This window comes from Pseudorca crassidens, chromosome 14, assembly GCF_039906515.1.
Source record: "Pseudorca crassidens isolate mPseCra1 chromosome 14, mPseCra1.hap1, whole genome shotgun sequence".
Classification (NCBI taxonomy): domain Eukaryota; kingdom Metazoa; phylum Chordata; class Mammalia; order Artiodactyla; family Delphinidae; genus Pseudorca; species Pseudorca crassidens.
In genome coordinates this window covers 25,917,829-25,935,769 of record NC_090309.1, presented here as the reverse complement: position 1 = coordinate 25,935,769, position 17,941 = coordinate 25,917,829, and the positions used below count along the sequence as shown (strand labels likewise).

General features: G+C 40.6%; 1 protein-coding gene across 2 annotated transcripts in view; it reads right to left on the bottom strand.

The window, feature by feature from the left end:
• Positions 1 to 17,941, bottom strand: part of M1AP (meiosis 1 associated protein) — a 76,919-nt gene that overhangs the window by 8,098 nt on the left and 50,880 nt on the right. For both annotated transcript variants that reach the window (XM_067704589.1, XM_067704588.1), the window contains exons 4-6: positions 15,703 to 15,876; positions 11,659 to 11,821; positions 10,566 to 10,707 (exon numbers count right to left, since the gene is read on the bottom strand). In XM_067704589.1, coding sequence (XP_067560690.1) covers positions 10,566 to 10,707; positions 11,659 to 11,821; positions 15,703 to 15,876 — 479 coding nt within the window. The remainder of the gene's footprint in view (positions 1 to 10,565; positions 10,708 to 11,658; positions 11,822 to 15,702; positions 15,877 to 17,941) is intronic.

Sequence of the window (17,941 nt, the reverse complement as noted above, 5' to 3'; positions counted from 1 at the left end):
GATGTGGTTACTCACTTCCGGGTATATGGGGAAACAGGAGTAGAAGGGACAATTTTAATGGCACTGTCAGAAGGGCAGATGGGAGTTTATTATATCAGGTAAAAGCTCTAATCTCACCAAACCAGCACTCCCTTGGTTTGCCATCAATATGATGATGTGGGACCAAATCCATCCATTAAAGAAGCGTTGACCAACTCCTGAGTGGGAGTGTTCCTGAGGCAGCCGCTGAGAGTGGGGAAGGGCAAGAGCACTCATTTTGCATTGCTTGTGGGAAGAGAAACACTTCATTGTCATAATGCATCTAGGAAGAGAAATCACAGCTAGTTACAGAAAAGCCATGCATACCTGGGGGTTTTGGGGATCTGGAAGGACATCAGGAAGAAGTTGTTAATTTGGCATTATTTGCTTATTCTCTCACTCCAGAAGGCAGGACCCAGGAGGGGAAGAAAAAGAAGCGACAATATCCACTACTCCGCTACTCTCACACTGGCTTCCACAAAGGAGACCAAGGGAAGATGGTAAAAGAGATTTCAAACCCCCAAACAGCAGATTATACATTCTTCTCAAGTGAACATGGAACATTCTCCAGAATAGGCCATGTGATAGGCCATAAAACAAACTACAATACATTTTAAAAGATTAAAATCATCCAGGGCTTCCCTGGTGGTGCAGTGGTTGGGAATCCACCTGCCAATGCAGGGGACATGGGTTCGAGCCCTGGTCTGGGAAGATCCCACATGCCATGGAGAAACTAAGCCCCTGAGCCACAACTACTGAGCCCACGTGCCACAACTAACTGAGCTCGTGCACCTAGAGCCCGAGCTCCGCACCAAGAGAAGCCACCTTAATGAGAAGCCCAAGTACCACAACGAAGACCCAACACAGCCCAAACTAACTAACTAAATAAAATTTAAAAAAAAAGATACTGGATTGTATCTGAAGAACTTTAAAAAAAATCATATCATCCAAAGTATCTTCTCTGACCACGGTGGAATGCAATTAGAAATCAATAATAAAAAGAAATTTGGGGAATTCATAAGTATGTGAAAATTAAATAACATACTCCTAAGTAATCAGTGGATCAAAGAAGAAATCACTGGGGAAATTAGAAAATAATTTGATATGAGTTTAGGTAAAAACACAACATACCAAAACTTATGAAATACAGCTAAAGCAGTGCTTAGAGGGACATTTATAGCTGAAAACTCCTCTATTAAAATAAAAAGAAGAAAGATCTCAAATCAATAACTTAACCTTCCACCTTAAGAAACTAGAAAGAGAAGACCAAACCAAACCTAAAGCAAGTAGAAGGAAGGAAATTAAAAAATACGGGAGTAGAAAGAAATGAAATAGAGAATATAAAAACAATAGAGAAAATCATGGAACCAAAGTTGATTCTTTGAAAAGATCAAAACAAAACAAAACAAAAACAAACAAACAAAATTTGTTAGCTAGATTGATCAATGGAAAAAAGAGAAAATATCTTAGTTACTAAAATAAAAAAAAGAGGTGGCATCACTACTCACCTTACAGAAATGAAAAGGATTACAAGACAATATTGTAAACAATTATATGACAACAAATTAGATAACCTAGATGAAAAGGACAGATTCCTAGAAAGACACAAACTGCTGAGATTGACTCAAAAGGAAATAGAAAATCTGAATAAATCTGTGTCAGGGGTCCCCAAGACCACTTCCAGGTTCAGTGATTCATTAAGAAGACTCACAGGACTTAGCATATAGTCATACTCATAAATATTACTTATTACATCCAGAGAATACAAAGGAAAATCAGCATGGAGAAAATCTCATGGTATGAAGTCCAGAGGAAACAAGGTGCAAGCTTTTAAAAGTCCTCTACCTATGGAGTCACACAGAATGTACTTAATTCCTCTAGTGTTGAATTGTGACAACATGTGTAAAATGTTGCCTACCAGGAGAAGTCATTAGAGAGTCAGTGTCCAACATTTTTTTGGAGGCTGGTCACATAGGCACTCTGTACCTAGCACATACCAAAATTCTAGACTCCTAGAAGGAAAGCAGATGTCAGCATATACTTTTGCACAGTTTAGGCACAGTAAGCCACTCTTATTATTTAGGGGATGGTGGAAACACTCCCTAAATCCAAGTTCCCAGATGCCAGCCAAGGGTCAATCTTGCAAGCAGGACTTTCTAAGGAAAGGAATTTCAGGTCTGCTATATTAACTTTTTTGTACAACCTATAACAAGTAAAGACATAGAATTAGCAATCAGAAAATTTTCCACAAAAATGTCAAGGCCCAGATGGCTTCACTGGTGAATTGTACCAAACCTTTAAAGAAATAACACTAATCCTTCAGAAATTCTTCCAAAAAAACAGAAGATAAAGGAACACTTTGCAACTCATCTATGAGGCTAGTATTACCCTGATACTAAAACTAGAAAAAGACATCACAAGAAAATTACAGACAAATCTCCCTTATGAATATAGATGCAAAAATCCTCAACAACATACCAGCCAACCAAATCCAGTAATATATAAAAAGGATTATACATAACAAGAGGGATTTATTCTAGGAATACAAGGTTAGCTTCATATCCAAAAATCAAACAATGTAATAATATATCATGTTAATAGACTAATGGACGAAACTACATAATCATCTCAATAGATGCAGAAAAAGCATTTGATAAAATTCATGATAAAAACGTTCAACAGGATGGAACTTCTTCACCCTAACAAAGGCCTCTACAAAAAACCTACAGCTAACATCATAAGTAGTGGTGAAAGACTGGGTGCCTTGTCCCTAAGATTAGGAGCAAGACAAAGATGTCTGCCCTTGTCACTTCTATTCAACAATACTGGAGGTGTATTGAAGACCAAAGGGGCATTTTCCACATTTTCTGGACTGTTAGCCCCCCTAGGATTATGAGGATGACCGTAGGGAAGGGGAGAGGCACTCATAAAGATATTGAGTGTGTCAGCATCCTAGCACTTGGGGACTAATATTTTTAAAATTTGATTTAGAAAAATATAGTAATGTGACATTTCTCACATCAGAGAGCCAAGGTGCATATTCCTACCATTTATCAGTTCTGTGAAGTTCAAAATAGATGTGGCAATAGGTACATGGGTGGGGAAGGGTCAAAAAGGATGAGTGGGGGCAGGCTATGGTGGGGGGCAGGAAAAGCTTCAGAGTGAAAGTATTTAAGCAGAATCTGGAAAAAAAATTAAAAATTTGTCAGGTTCATAGAGGCAAGGGGAAGGGCTCAGCATGAAAAAGGGTGTGGCTGTGTGAAGCAGTTTAGCATCTTTGAGGAACATTTAGTAATTTATTAGTGTGGCTGGAGTGAATCATAGAAGGGGCATGGTGAAAGATGAAGCAAGAGAAACAGACAAGGCTGGGTCACAAGAAGCCCACTGACGTCGTGCTATCCTGCTATTCTAGCCCCTGTCTGTATCCCCTGGAGGCTGTATATGCTAACTTCATTCTGATCACTTTTTAAAAAATAGCTCCTGGGACTTCCCTGGTGGCACAGTGGTTAAGAATCCGCCTGCCAATGCAGGGGACACGGGTTCAACCCCTGGTCTAGGAAGATATCACATGCTGCAGAGCAACTAAGCCTGTGCTCCACAACTACTGAGCCTGTGCTCTAGAGCCTGTGAGCCACAACTACTGAGCCTGCATGCTGCAACTACTGAAGCCCACATGCCTAGAGCCTGTGCTCCGCAACAAGAGAAGCAACTGCAAAGAGAAGCAACTGCAATGAGAAGCCTACGCACCGCAACGAAGAGTAGCCCCCACTCACCGCAACTAGAGAAAGCCCGCATGCAACTAAGACCCAATGCAGCCATAAATAAATAAATAAATAAATTTATTTTAAAAAAATGGCTCCTGACCTGCCATCACCCCACTCTCAGCTTGGATTCTTGCTCTTGACTCTTCGCCTAATATAACCAAGGAATTTCCATTTCCCCACCCATTTACAGCCCAACCAGGTCATTGCCTATGTACTTAGACTCCTGCTGGGCATATCTTGGCTTGAATCCTGTCACTTCTGTGTCCAATTAGGGCAGACATGGCCCGTAAAACTCTGGAACGTGTCTCCAGAAACTCTGACATTTTAAGTATGAAACTGAAAGATCTAGGTGGTATTTTCATTTCTTTTCCTAGTTCAGACAGACATGACTTTGTAAGAGAAATGAGGATGTGAAAAGTGAGTCACTAGCTACATAACTGGGACTATGTAGTAGGATTTGGTAATTGAAATGATGTTTTCCTGGTGATGAATAAATTCATCTAATAAATACTTAGAAAAATTATATATATAATTCCCTACCACATTCCACAAAGTAGTTATCCAAGTTTAGAAAAAGGCAACAACAAAAAATATAAAATAAACAATTAGGGGGATTAGGCAAAGGAAAAATAAGGGTAGGGTGATAATAGAGCCAAGATTAGATAAGATCATAAAAATGCAAACCACCCATTTTTGCCAGAAGCTATGCTTATACATACTTGTAAGAAAACCCAGGAACCTGAAAATGAGAACATGGTGGAACCAGCCAACTAACTGAGGGTAAACCAGAAAGATGTATTATAGGCCGTCTAGCCAGATAAAGGATGCAAAAGGGAATAAATGAACATTTAATAACCATCAACCTTTACATTTGAGTGGGTTGGAATGGCCAGAGGCAGACTGGTTTTCCTGCCTAGAATAACTAGCAAAGCTGAAAAATATACAGAAACCATTTGTCTGAAGGCAGTGAGAAGGTGCTGAAACAATAAAACTGAGAGATGGCTCCGTCTCTGGAGAAGGAAGAATTCAGAGAGGTGAGGGAGGTCTTGCAATTGCTTTTATCCTGAGGGCATATGTTTATTCTGAGTTGGAGGGAGTGGGGGTGGGAGCTGAGAATCTAGGATTTGTACCTCCTGAGGCACTTGTAAGGGAACAGAGAAACTACCAGAACTTTCTGGTGGAGACTTGGATGGGGTAAGATAGGTGCTCAAGCCAACTTCTCACTCAGCACATTTGCCAAATACTGGGGCTGCATGGAGCAGAGGACAAAAACACCCAAGGAGAAAACCTCTAGAAGTAGAGCATTTTAGCAGACTTGGGAAAGAGTGATTAGAGTTGGGATCGTCCAAGGGGAGGGGATACACATTATAGACCAGGTTTTCAGTGGAAAATCCTAGAGGGCAAAGAGCAAACCAGGGGTAGATTGAGCCTTAGCAGGACTGCAGTCCAACCTCGACTCAGCATAGCTCCTGAGTGGAAAAGGATGATTTGCCAACACTCTATCTGCTTAGTGCAGGGCAGGATGAACCCTCTCAGAAGAGGCCAACACCAACTGGAGCCTCTACAATTTATTTAGACACAATGAGTATCTTTCACCAAAATATTACTGGGTTCATCAAAAGACAGGACCACATGTCTGAAAAGCAAATGAAGACAGAGACAATAGAAACAAGGCCACAGGTGATCCAAGTCCTGAGGTTAGCAAAGTACCTTAAAATAACTATGATTAGTTTGTTCACGAAAATAGGTGAAAATACGGAGAATTTCTCCAGAGAATTAGAATCCATAAAAAATAAACAAATGGAATTTGTAGAACTACTAACCAACCATTATGTACAAATCATATGCCAGATGTATGCTACGTGCTTTACACATGTAATATTACTTAATCATCTTAAAGACAACGTGAGGTATATTTTACGTGAGGTATATCTGTTTTATATGTGAAAGGGACAAGGGTCACTAATATGTTTGTCATGCACCTTCTCCCTTTTTTTCCTTCTCTCCCACTCCACTTCTACTCATGAAAGGAGAAGCTGTGTGGGTTCTATTGCTGGATATTTTAAATAGGTGGAGAGAGACAGGACCTAAGAGGGAGGGGATTATGTCAGAGAGGCTAAGTCAATCTATAGAATATATATATATATATATGTGTGTATATATATATATATATAGCTGAGAGAGGAAGAAGATAGAGGAACAAGGACTGGGGATACAGACAGAGTTTTAGTTTTTGGGTGTGCGTGTGTGTGAAAGGCTCTTGGAACATCTCCAGGTTAGATATGATCGAGGAGTAGAGGAAGAAAATTTGAAAAATGTCATTGTGGGTAATGAACTATTTCCTCTTTGGCGTTCTTGGAAAGCACACATAAGTTAATTTTAAAATTGCTTTTTGTCCTCTGGGCAGTGCTTCTTTACATGCCATTTATATAGAGACAAAACCACAAGGGACCACTAGATTTGTTAGGGTTACAAATAGATAAAGACACTGAGGCTTAGAGAGGTTAAGTATATGGCCTAACTTCACACAATTGGGAAATAATGAAGCTGTCAGGAACCTAGGACCATCTGAGCCCAAAGCCCATGCTTTTCTCAGACAATACGAATTATACTTTACCACAACAGATTAGAAAACTGCCTGGCCTTGACTCCCAACAAAGAGAGATAACAAAGGGACAGTTTCTACTCTAAACCTAAATTTGACTAAGCCTGAGGAATTAGTTGATAAAATGGGGAAGTGGTAGAAATTTCAGGAAAAGGCAACCACGTTTTCCTGGATTCTGTGTAGGCAAATTTATATCATAGACTTTAACCAAAATCATAGGATCATATATTTAAAAACTAATTGAAATATGCTTGTCTCCAAAAAGAAACAGAACACACAAAGCTCTAGTGATAAATATAGGCATCCAGAAAGGCCTCATTGCAGAAGCACCATGTGAGCTGGGTCCTTCAGAATGAGGTAGGATTTGAACAGATGGAGATAGGAGAAGGGACAACATGAAAAAAAGTTCAAAGGTAGGGCAATTTAAAGTTTGTGTATTAATTTGGTTGCACTGTATGATACAGGAAGGGGAATAATGGGAGACAAGGATGGAGTTTGAATACCTGCCTAAGGAATATCCACTTTAAGTATGATTAATAGTAAGCCACAAAATAGCTTTAAGCTGAAGAGTGCTATGTTTCAAGAATATTAATCTGGTTGCAGATTGGAAAATGGATTGGGAAGGGGAAACACTAAAAGCATTGAGACAAGTTAAGAGATTATTGCAATATTAAAGGAAAGAGGGAAAATGAGGGAAATATAAATTAAAGGAAAGAGCGGAAAAAATACATACAGTAGATGCTATGGGGTTAGAGCGGGCAAGACTTAAGTCACTGGGTGAACAACATGTGATAGGGTAATGCTTCAAGAAGATTAATCTGGTCTAATGAACAGGGCAAATTAGAAGAGGGAGAGATTGGAGGTAGGGAAGCTAATTAGGAGTTTCTGAAGAAGTCTTGGTGAGAGCAAGCAGCAGGAATGGGAAGGAAAGGACATTTACAACTTATGAGAAAAAATTTGATATGACTTAGTAACGAAGTGGGTGTAAAAGGAGAGAAGGCTGAAAGTGACTGAGGTTACAAGCCTGGGTGAGTAGACAATGGTGGTGCTGCTATTAACAGAAAGACAGAAGTTAGAATGAGAAGTTAGCTGGAGGGGAAACAGGACAATGAGAAACAGAAGTCAAGAGTCAACTGATTACATCAGATTTTCACAGAACATGTGAAAGAGGTGTAAGAAAGAATATAAAACCAAGGATGGACTTAAAGAAGTGCTGAAAACTTGTAAAAATAGGATCTGGAAGGTTAAAACACTAAATAAGTCTTGTCACATAGTAGGGACACCAAAAATATTTGTTGTTGAATGAATGAACTGAAGCTTGTGAAGAATTCTTCCCTCCATAAGACACCACCTTTCAGGCTTTTTGCTGCTTGGAGATGTCAAGTGGGAAGCAAGAAGGAAGAGCCATTCAAACACGATTTTGCTTCTTCCTTTTCTAGGAAAGGAGAGTGGTCTTTGATCTGGTTGAGGTGAAACACAAGAAGCACAAGATGGGTAAGGAGCTACTACAAGTACCTAGTACTAGTTTAAGTGAATTCAAGTCCAGTGGTGTACAGAAGCTTGGGGTGCTAAGGGAGAAGAATTAGCCTCAGTGCTGTGATCTGTGTTTATCTGGCTACACCTGGAGTAGGAATTTAGCCAAGGAGTTAAAAGTATGAGATATACAGTCAACAGAACTACATTCAACTACATTCTGACTTGGCCACTTCAGTGGCTGTGTGACCACTGGTAAGTCACTTGATCTCTTTAGACTTCAGTCTTCTCCATCTGTAAAAATGGGGACAACAATCTATCTCACAGAATTATTGTGAGAATTAAATGAGGTAAAGTATGCAAAGCACTTGGTTAAGTGACCAGCTCTTAGTAAGTGCTACTGAAAATGGGTATCTTATTAGACATGGGTCAACCACATACTCGTGAGTTTCCATGAGAGAGGAGTGGTAAAGAAGAGGTCTCTTTGGCCCCTACAGCTGTACCTGGCCTGTAGTGCTCAATAAATTTTTGTTGAATAAATAAATAAATACAGATTCTCAAACCCCAAGTTCAGAGACAGAGAGACTCTGATCTCATATAATACAAGCCAGGATGGAAGAGAATACTCTTTCCCATCCTTACTATAAACTATTATGGCTACATAATATATAGCCATAATAGTTTATAGTACATACTGTAAACTATTATGGTTCATTGTTTGGCTGAATTATTGTTCCTCTAACTTTCCCCCTATTTCAATTTAACCATTCCTCTATTTAGGACATTTAAATTGTTTCCAGTTTCTTACCATTGTAAATAACACTGAGATAAACATGCTGGTGCCTATATCTTTGCTCCCTTTTCTCATTGTTTTCTTGGGCTATATTCCCAGTAGTGGAATTGAAGTGTTGAAGGGTACCACTTTCCAGAAAACTTACACTCCCTCTAGCAGTGTATTAAAATGCAACTGTCTGTTTAAAATATCATGTACTATAAGAATGCACTGGGCTTCCCTGGTGGCGCAGTGGTTGAGAGTCTGCCTGCCGATGCAGGGGACGCGGGTTCGTGCCTCAGTCCGGGAGGATCCCGCATGCCACGGAGCAGCTGGGCCCGTGGGCCATGGCCGCTGAGCCTGCGCGTCCGGAGCCTGTGCTCCGCAATGGGATGAGAGGCCCGTGTACCGCAAAAAAAAAAAAAAAAAAAAAGAATGTACTGAAGCCCCATGAGAGCAATTTCTCCCGAGTAGGTCTCCAAGATCCTGAGGAATTGGGTAGAGTATAGTAAATGGAGCTCTTGGGCTTTAACAGTTAGGAGGTATCTGTTGTCTCTGCTCTGCAAAGACAGGAGATGGGTGTTCTTCAGATAGAAAACAGGAACTCAGTGGGTGGACCTAAAGGGGAGTGTGGGCTTTGAAACAGGAAAAAAGAAGTCTGCTTCTGATAGTGAAAGGGACACATTATTGTGCTGTCTTGATCTCTCATATCCTACTGGGTCAAACTGCTATTCTATATCCACTTAGCAGTTATACACATCCTTGAATTGTATTTGCAATTGTTTTATTTTGCTTTCTAGGTGTTGTATTACTGTTTCATGTATATGCTCTTTTAGTTTTTTCATTTCAGGAAATGGTAAATCAGAAACCAGGCAGTTATTTGATACTTCGCTATTCCTCACTCCCTACATCCAATCCTTCACATGCTCTCTTTCTCTAAAATACTTCTTTAATTGGTTTACTTTTCTCATCTTGACTTCCAACATCCAAGTCCAAGCCACAATCATCTCTTGCCTAGACTACTGCAGTGCCCTCCTACCTCATTTTCTTGTTTTCATTTTTCTTCTGAAAGTTCATTTCCAAATTTTGGCACAATTAATTGTTTAAAAACTTAAATAGATGATGTCATTTCTAATGATTTCTTTTTGTATGTAAAGTCCCACGTCATTTTTGGACTACAAATCTTTGTATGATTTGACCCCTGCTCACGTTTGGCTCCTCACCTTTTGGCTCTCTTGGTCCTTGCTCTTTTTGTTTCAGTCACAATGGTCATTCCACTCTTGATTTGAGGATCAGCTCTTTCCGGCCTTTGGGTCTTTGCACATGCCTTTCCCTGCACCTGGAATGCTCTTCCTGCCACCCTTCACCTAGCTAATTCCCATTCACGTGGCAGATCTCAGTTTAATTGTCGCTTTCACAGAGAGGCTCTCTTACAGCAACCTCTTATTTTCCCTCATAAAATTCTCACAATTAAGAATATACATATTTAATTCTGTCTCTTTCATTAGAAAGTTTCTTGAGACCATAGATAATGTCTATCATAATAGACTGAATATCTAGGGTTTAGCACAATGTCTGGCACAGACTAAGTGCTCTTCATTGAAATAAACCATAATGTCCAGCACAGTGACAGGAAGAAAATAGCGTTTAAAATATAGTTACTTAAGGAAAATTCCCTGTTGCCATTTAAATGTACAAAATCAGGGATTTTCAGGTTTAGTGTCATATAACTGAGTTCAGGAATTATTCTCTATAGTGTGAAACCAACAAAGGCAAGTCATATTTAATCCACATTTCAGAGTATGTCCAGTTTTCCCCTGTGCTCTGGAAGACGGGGACAGGTTTGGGATCAGGGTAGGATTAATTAGCTGCTTCTCTGTGTTGGGTACTTTAACACTCTTCCTCTTCTTCACTGGGTGACATGGGTACTCACCAGTAGGCTGTGACACAAAGCATGGAAATGCTGCTGATTTGTTTCCAGCTCATCCCATTCCAGCTGCCAACAGCTTGTGGGTCTGAGGATGAAGGGGAGTCCATATGTCAATGATTCACAGACCCCACTGGATTTTAGAGCCCTGGGAAGAGACAATGGCAGTGAAAATCCCCTCAGAGATATCCAGAGCCTTGACGCAGATCCACTTAAATTTAGCTTAAGTATAAGACCCTATTTTGAAATCCTTTAGGTTAGGGCCTGTGAATTATTCACCTTAGTATGGCTAGCACCTATCAGGGTATGTCGCACACAGCAGAGTCTCAAAGCCTGTTAATCAATGAATGGAGCAGCCATCATGAGGCCTCAAGACTGATGGATATTTCCTCTCCTGAGCTCATTCTGTCCCATTCATTCCTGCTGCAGCGACCACATTACACAAGAGTACGCTAAAAATCTGCATCCCAGGCCTAGTTCTTCTGTGGCAAGGTGCTGACAGAAGACACATTGAAGAAGAGGGTACGTTTAAGAAGGTTCCCCAGCAGTATCCATGGTCACAAATCCATGGACAAGCTTACTCAGATAACTGTACATGGCTACTGTGATAGGAACTAGGAAGCAGTAAAAATGGTCTTTGCCATCATTGCTAATTCCACCCTGGAACTGATTCTTCTGGAAACAGGAATTCTAGTACTTAAAGAAATGGGAAGGTGGGGTAGATCCTCTGTGTCACTTGCTCCTTGAAGGTCAGATCTCTGTCACGATGGTATTCAATAAACATTTACTGAATGGATAAACATCATTCTGCTGATCTTTTTTTTTTCTCCTCTGCATTCTCAGAGACTATATGGATATCCAGTCCTCATCCAGACTTCAGAATACCCTACTGAGGCACATCTTCCACAATCTCCTCATTCATCTCCACATACTGAGTAGCCTGACCTTACTCTTTTATGCTCATACTTGTAGTTGCTGCTTTGGAACTGACTCCCTGCTGCCTGACACTTGGGGATGCCCTTTACCTCTGTTCTTCCTAGCTGTGGAACCAATAAGAATAAATATTTGCATGGATGGGAGAGGTTCTCTTGGGCCATACTTGATCACCCGGAGCTTGTAACGAGAGGCTGATGACTGGGAAACCATCTGGTAGAGGGTGCTGAAGTCTCCTTTGGGGTCATCCATTCTCAAGGAGCCATCAGCTGTTCCAGGGAGCAGGGATGGGCTGAGAAGTCGCTCTTGGAGATCACATTTCAGGCACACTACGATAAAAACGGCATTGGGGGAGGGATTGTTTTTCACAGGTTACTTCAGGTTATACAGTTAAGAGAGAACATCTGCCACCCAATTCCACCTCCACCCAGCAAGTAGGGCTGAGAGGAGGCCAGGGAGTGACAGAGGAAAGTACAGTTGGTTTGGGAAGGGAGAGCAAGTCTGGAACAGTATTGCTCTACACAACAGGTAACTTATTTTCTGGTTGTGGCATGATCTTTTTCTTATTTTACTTCTGGGCTGGCTGAGCAGTTGTCTCATAGTGAGAGATCTGGCTTGTGATCGAGTCTGAGAGGAACGTGTGTCCTCTGCGGAGGAGGCGGCTAACACTGAAATATGCAGGGCCTTTTGGCAATCACAGAAGGAAATTTTGCCCCTCCTGCTTCCCTGTGGCTAAGCTTTGGCAAGACTGCAGGTCAGATGAAGGAAGAACAGGAAAGCAGAAGTCAGGCAGTCAGCTGACAGCTACTGCTTCTCTGTGAGCTCTTCTAGGGACATTCGAGGGAGGGAGAGGAATAACTTCCTGAAATAGTTTATTTTTTAATTCCCCAAGTGAATAGAATCTTCTGGGCCTTGGAACATGATTGCAGCGCCAGACAACAGTTCTGAGGGGGCTTCAACTAACTGTGTATGGGTTATTCATCTGCTTCTGTATTAAGCTTTTGCTCCAGCAGGTACATTCACATGTCACAGTGTACAATGTTCTGTTGCACTAGATTTGAATCCTTGATATTATGAAGGTTTTAAATAAAATGTATATTGGGTTTAAATACTGTTAACAAACTATGAATGTATGAGTGCTGCATACTTGTGAGAAGGCTAGTAGTTGATGTCAGTGATTTATGAAATGACTGTAGTAACTGCAACATGAGGTAAAAATGAAAGTAGAAATAATGTAGAAAAAATAGGATGCCAGAATAGATGTCAGATCTAGCTGGCCCTCCTGGGCCTAGCAATCAGACCTAGACATCAGTTCTGGGTGAGACAGCTCTTGGCCAGGTGTGTCCTAGAGCCCAGGAAGTGCAGGAGGGACTTTGCCTAGGACTTCAGCTTCCCCTCGTTTCCTCTGTGCCTGACTGCTCCATTATTGGGTCCCTGGGCTTTAGGACTAGATGGCTGTGCTCATCTGGCTTAGGTTCTCAACTCTGGTTGTAGTAAGAATCACCTAGTGAACTCGCAAATGGTACTGATGTCTGGCCCCTACCTCACACCAATGAAATTGGGATCTCTGGGGATGGAGCTGATATTGGTATTTTAAAAAGTTCCTCAGGCTTCCTTGGTGGCGCAGCGGTTGAGAGTCCGCCTGCCGATGGAGGGGACGCGGGTTCGTGCTCCAGTCCAGGAAGATCCCACATGCCCCTCATGTGATTCTTACTGTAGCCAGGGATGAGAACTACTGGAGTTGTAGTCTCAGCAATGTTCCAAAGCTGGGAAAAACGTTTTACCAGGGCTAGAGTCTAGAACCAGGTATGCTTCTCACCACTCAGACTCAGGTGCAGAGGTGGCAGACCCCCAAACCCAAGATATGGGAAAAGACACTCAGCTGAGGTAGACTATGCACTGTGAGAAAGATGCCTCTGAGGGAAGCACCTAGAGAGTGGGTGAAGGGCCCGAGGCAGCTACAGAAGCAGGTGGTGTTGGGTGGAGAACCTTGTAAGGAGCAGTCAAAGTGGATATCTGAGGAGCAGTCCTCAAAAGATTCTATAGTAGGAGAGCTCAGTGTTCTTGTTTTGTTTTATTTTTTTGTGGGGAACCACATTTCCAGAAATCTACATATGGGGCAATGCATCAGTTTTGTAAATAATGGATAACTATGATATGGTCTTTATTGTGCTTGTTTAAACTCTCATGTGGGTCACACCCACCCCAGGTCCAGAGGAGGCCTACTTTCTCTGGACCTCATTCCAACTTATGCCTGAGCATCTGGATTCCAGTGAAGACCTCTTCAGCACAAGAGTCTGGATCTAAGTTCTACCACCCATCCTTAAGACCTGTGGTTTCCAAAAAATAATTGCAGATGGAGATAAACATTCTGGCTCTGACCCTGGTGCTGAAAGCCATGGAACAAGGGAGGGCAAAGCAGAGAAATTCTCAACACTACCATGGGCAAATGCCATGCAACAGTAGAAGAAAGGCTGGCTGTAGGAGCTCCTGGCTTTGGATGGCCCCAGCCCTCCTAATGAGAGATGTGTCCAGCATGAGGCAGCCCCTTTGCTCAAAATTGCCCAACATGAGGCAGGTTGCACAGTAGGTAAGGGCCCAGGCTCTGGAAGTGATAGACTTGAGTTTGATGAATGTCCTCTAGGCTGAGAGTAGTCAAATGTATAAAATATAGATTTCTAATCCTAAGGGTTAAGAATGGGATATGGAGTTGCCTGGCTTCAAATTCTGGCTTGAATATTAATTTTCTGTGCAGAAATGTTTAATTTCTCTCAGTTTTCTCATCTGTAAAACAGGGATAATATTATATTTATTCATTTTAAGACACATTTTTTTTCACTTACTAACAGCTCTATATATGTCTTGCAATCACCATCGACCAGACAGGTACTCTTAACCCTTACTTACTACTCTAATCTAAAAGAACTCTCTCAGTAAGAATAAAATAATATTTCTAAGTGATAAAAAAGCAATGTGTCACATTTAATTGGCATTGTTTTTCTTTCTCAGTGGTATATAAAATAATGGTGTATCTTATAATGGACAGCATCTTAGATTCAATGACATATGATAATAGTACCTGCACCATGTTGTTGTTATGAAGGTGAAAGGGGATGATGCAATGAAAGGAGTTAACATAGTGCTTGGGGAAAATAGATAAGAAGTGAGTAATTGGTACTGTTAGTCTCGGACAAAGTGCGTGGAATGGAGGTCCTGGGAAGAAAATTTTACACACAAAAGAAAGACAGTAAAATCAAGTTAAGTTGTTAAAGGCATCCCAGGCCTTAGATTGAAATGTGGGGGAGGGGGAGGGAGATTAAGTACCCAGTGGCTATCCCCAGAAAGAAAGGACCAATGTGTGTCCTCTCCTTTGGGGATGGAAGGAAGTCTGTACCCATTTTTCTCATTGAGTTCCCACCCCTAAAGGGGAAGACAAAATTTAGTCTGTTCCCTTTGGAGCTGTGGCTGACTATACTGATGGGTCCATTTGCGGGCCCTGCCACCCAGGTCCTAGGCCAAGTTTCAAAGGGGATGGAGACTAGAAATGGCTTTATCCCTACAATCTAGTGGGACCTGAATTAAGTAACACTGTCAGCCATAACAATATCCAGGACCTTGCTGACATGCCTGGAACACTGGTTTGACCTCTTGGTTTCTACAATTGCCAGAACATACTTTGTGAACATGGTATAGGGCCACTAGTTGTACTCCCTGGGGCTTGCCTCTGTAGTTGCTTTAGTTCCCCTCAGTTTGGTGTCTCCCTATTGAGAAGACCTCTATTTAATCATTTAATTTTGGTTCTTTTCCTCTCCTCACAGGCCCTATTGATATTGTCAAGGTACCAGCTTACCTGAAATTATAATGTCAATGATATCTGCTGCATCAAAAATGAAAACTTGAGAAAACATATGATTCACTGTGCTCTTATGTAGTGTAGCTGATGCCCTATTATTGAGGTGTTTAAGTCTTTACACTGAAACTAACTGGCCCTTGCTGTCTGGGCTTAATCAGGCTCAATTTTCTAACTGTGGTGGTTACTTTTTAGAAATTCTTTTCTTACTCCTCATGCTTACATGGAGAGCCTCATCCAATCCTCCTCCAATCCCTAAACCTCAGCTACTCTGTATTCTGATGAGTTTCCAATCTAGAGTCCTAATCCTAGACTAGGATAATTATTATCTATATAATATGTCTTTTGGGGGGTGTGTACTTGGATTATCTCTGGCTCTGGAAATGTCGCTGAAACTCCGTGAAGGAAGAAGAAGGTGGACATGTTCTTGGTCTGTTCCATTGTTATGCAGCCAGGCTTTGAAGAAAATCTCCATGCTGACAATATCATTGTCTATAGTCTGAAGGTCAATATCAGTTCCCAGGATAGAACTCTCTGCAGAAGAAAGGGAAACAGTGGTTAAAGTGTTTAATTCTTTAATTACAAATTTTGAAAAATATAAAATATTAAATGCACCCATTTTTGGATCCATCAATTCCACCTCTAGATATCTAGCCTAGAGATGTTCTTGGACAGTACACAAAGAAACATATGCAAAGATGTTCAGTACAGCACTGTTGTGATAACAAATAATCAAAACCCCAAACAGGAAGCAATTCAAATGCCCATCAATAGGGGAATGTTTAAATAAATTATGGCACAGACTGTGGAGTATTATACAGCTGTTAACAAAGTAAAGCTAAATGTACTGACATGGAAAGCTAGGAGATAGTAAGTGAATAAAGAAAGTTCTAGAACAGATGTATGGTATGGAACCATTTATATAAAAATAAAACTGTTAGCCTAAGTGCATACATATGTATGGAAATGCCTCTTACAAAGCTCTGGAAGGCTATTATCAAACTCTTAATAGTGGACAGGAAATAGGGCAGAGTTCTGAGATACATTCACTTTTTATTATTCATACTTCTATAGTGTTTGTATTTTATTGTATTCATGTATTTCTTGTATTGAATATTTTTAAAAACTCTAGAATACAAGAACAGCCAAAAATAATATAGCAATGCAAGTTAAATACTTAGTTAACAAGGGGGACTTCAGTTTTATGTTGTTGTTTCACAGTGAAAATGTATTCAGTTATTATCTCTGTTATAAAAAAAATAAATTTAAAAAAGACTAAAAGAAAAAAAGATGAATTCCTGACCTCCACCTTCTGACACAGATTATACAAGTTTGCTATTGACATACTATATCTCACAAGTGTGATTAGCAGCCAAGAAGACAGGGATGGTCTGGTGGAGTGTGGTTTGACTCCAAATCTGAATCTCCAAATGAGAGTAGGTAGGTGGGGTAATGAGGCTTTGATGGTCTACTTCCTTCTTTAGGCAACACTAGCTCAGGAATTGGGATCTAGGTCTGGAGGTAAAGTTTGTCAGTAAAAGCCAAGTATAAGGTGATGGAGGAAGCACTGAGAGAGGAAATGAGACAAGAGCTGGAAAGAAACTGAAGAGGAGCATGACTTTTTTTGCCTCACCATGAGGGACTCTCTGAAATACTTTTACAAAGGGCCTAAGAAAAGCCAGTTGCTCCAATGAATTAACTTCTATGTATGACTCATGGACCCCAAGGAGAAAGCTGGTTTATTTCTAGAACAACATTCCTGAGGACAAGTCTGCAGAGGTGGCAGACTCTCCACAGGAAACAAAGGGCTTCAGTCCAACGTATTGGCACCCAAGCAGGGAAAGTGTGGTGAGACTTAAGTGACTTCATATTATATTTATCGAATTATTCTGTGGCTGAAAAGGGGCACCAAATGCATTTCTCTTCGACCAGTATAATTAAAACTGTACCATCAGCTGCTCTCGCCCTCTGTGACGGACCACATTCTGCCTATGGAATGTGTATCTCTCTAAATAAACTCGCTTTCACTTAAAAAAAAAAAAAACTCTACCATCTTCTGTGGATAGTTATGAGGGTTCATTAGCTTACTAGCTATTTCATTCATTGCATCAAGCAATAATATTAATTATGTACTACATGGAAGATGAAATAATATACAAAGGTATATGGTATTCTTTGCCTTAAGGAGTTTATAAAGCAACATTATTCTTGACCATTTCTCCTTAAAATCTCATCTGCTCTACTATGTTTTCAGGTACTACAGTGATAAATGTGAAGTCATTGTCAAAGAAACGTTCCTCATGAGTGAAGAGAAATGTTCTTTTTAATAATGTGAAACTTATTGTGTCATAGGAAAAACAAGAAGTAATTTTTCTGAGCCTGGACTTCAACTTGAGTAAGAAGTATGGAAATGACTGAACAGCTTCTCTTCAAAGAGGCAAAATGGTTATTAAAGCATAAGGAGGCAGATAAAGAACTAAATAAATGAAATTGAACAAAGGATCTCAAAAAGTAGAGAGGATAATATTGCCCCAAGTTCAAACAACAGAATTTTGGATAAGACAAATAAGTGTTTTTTTCTCCCCAGGGAAAGGGTTGA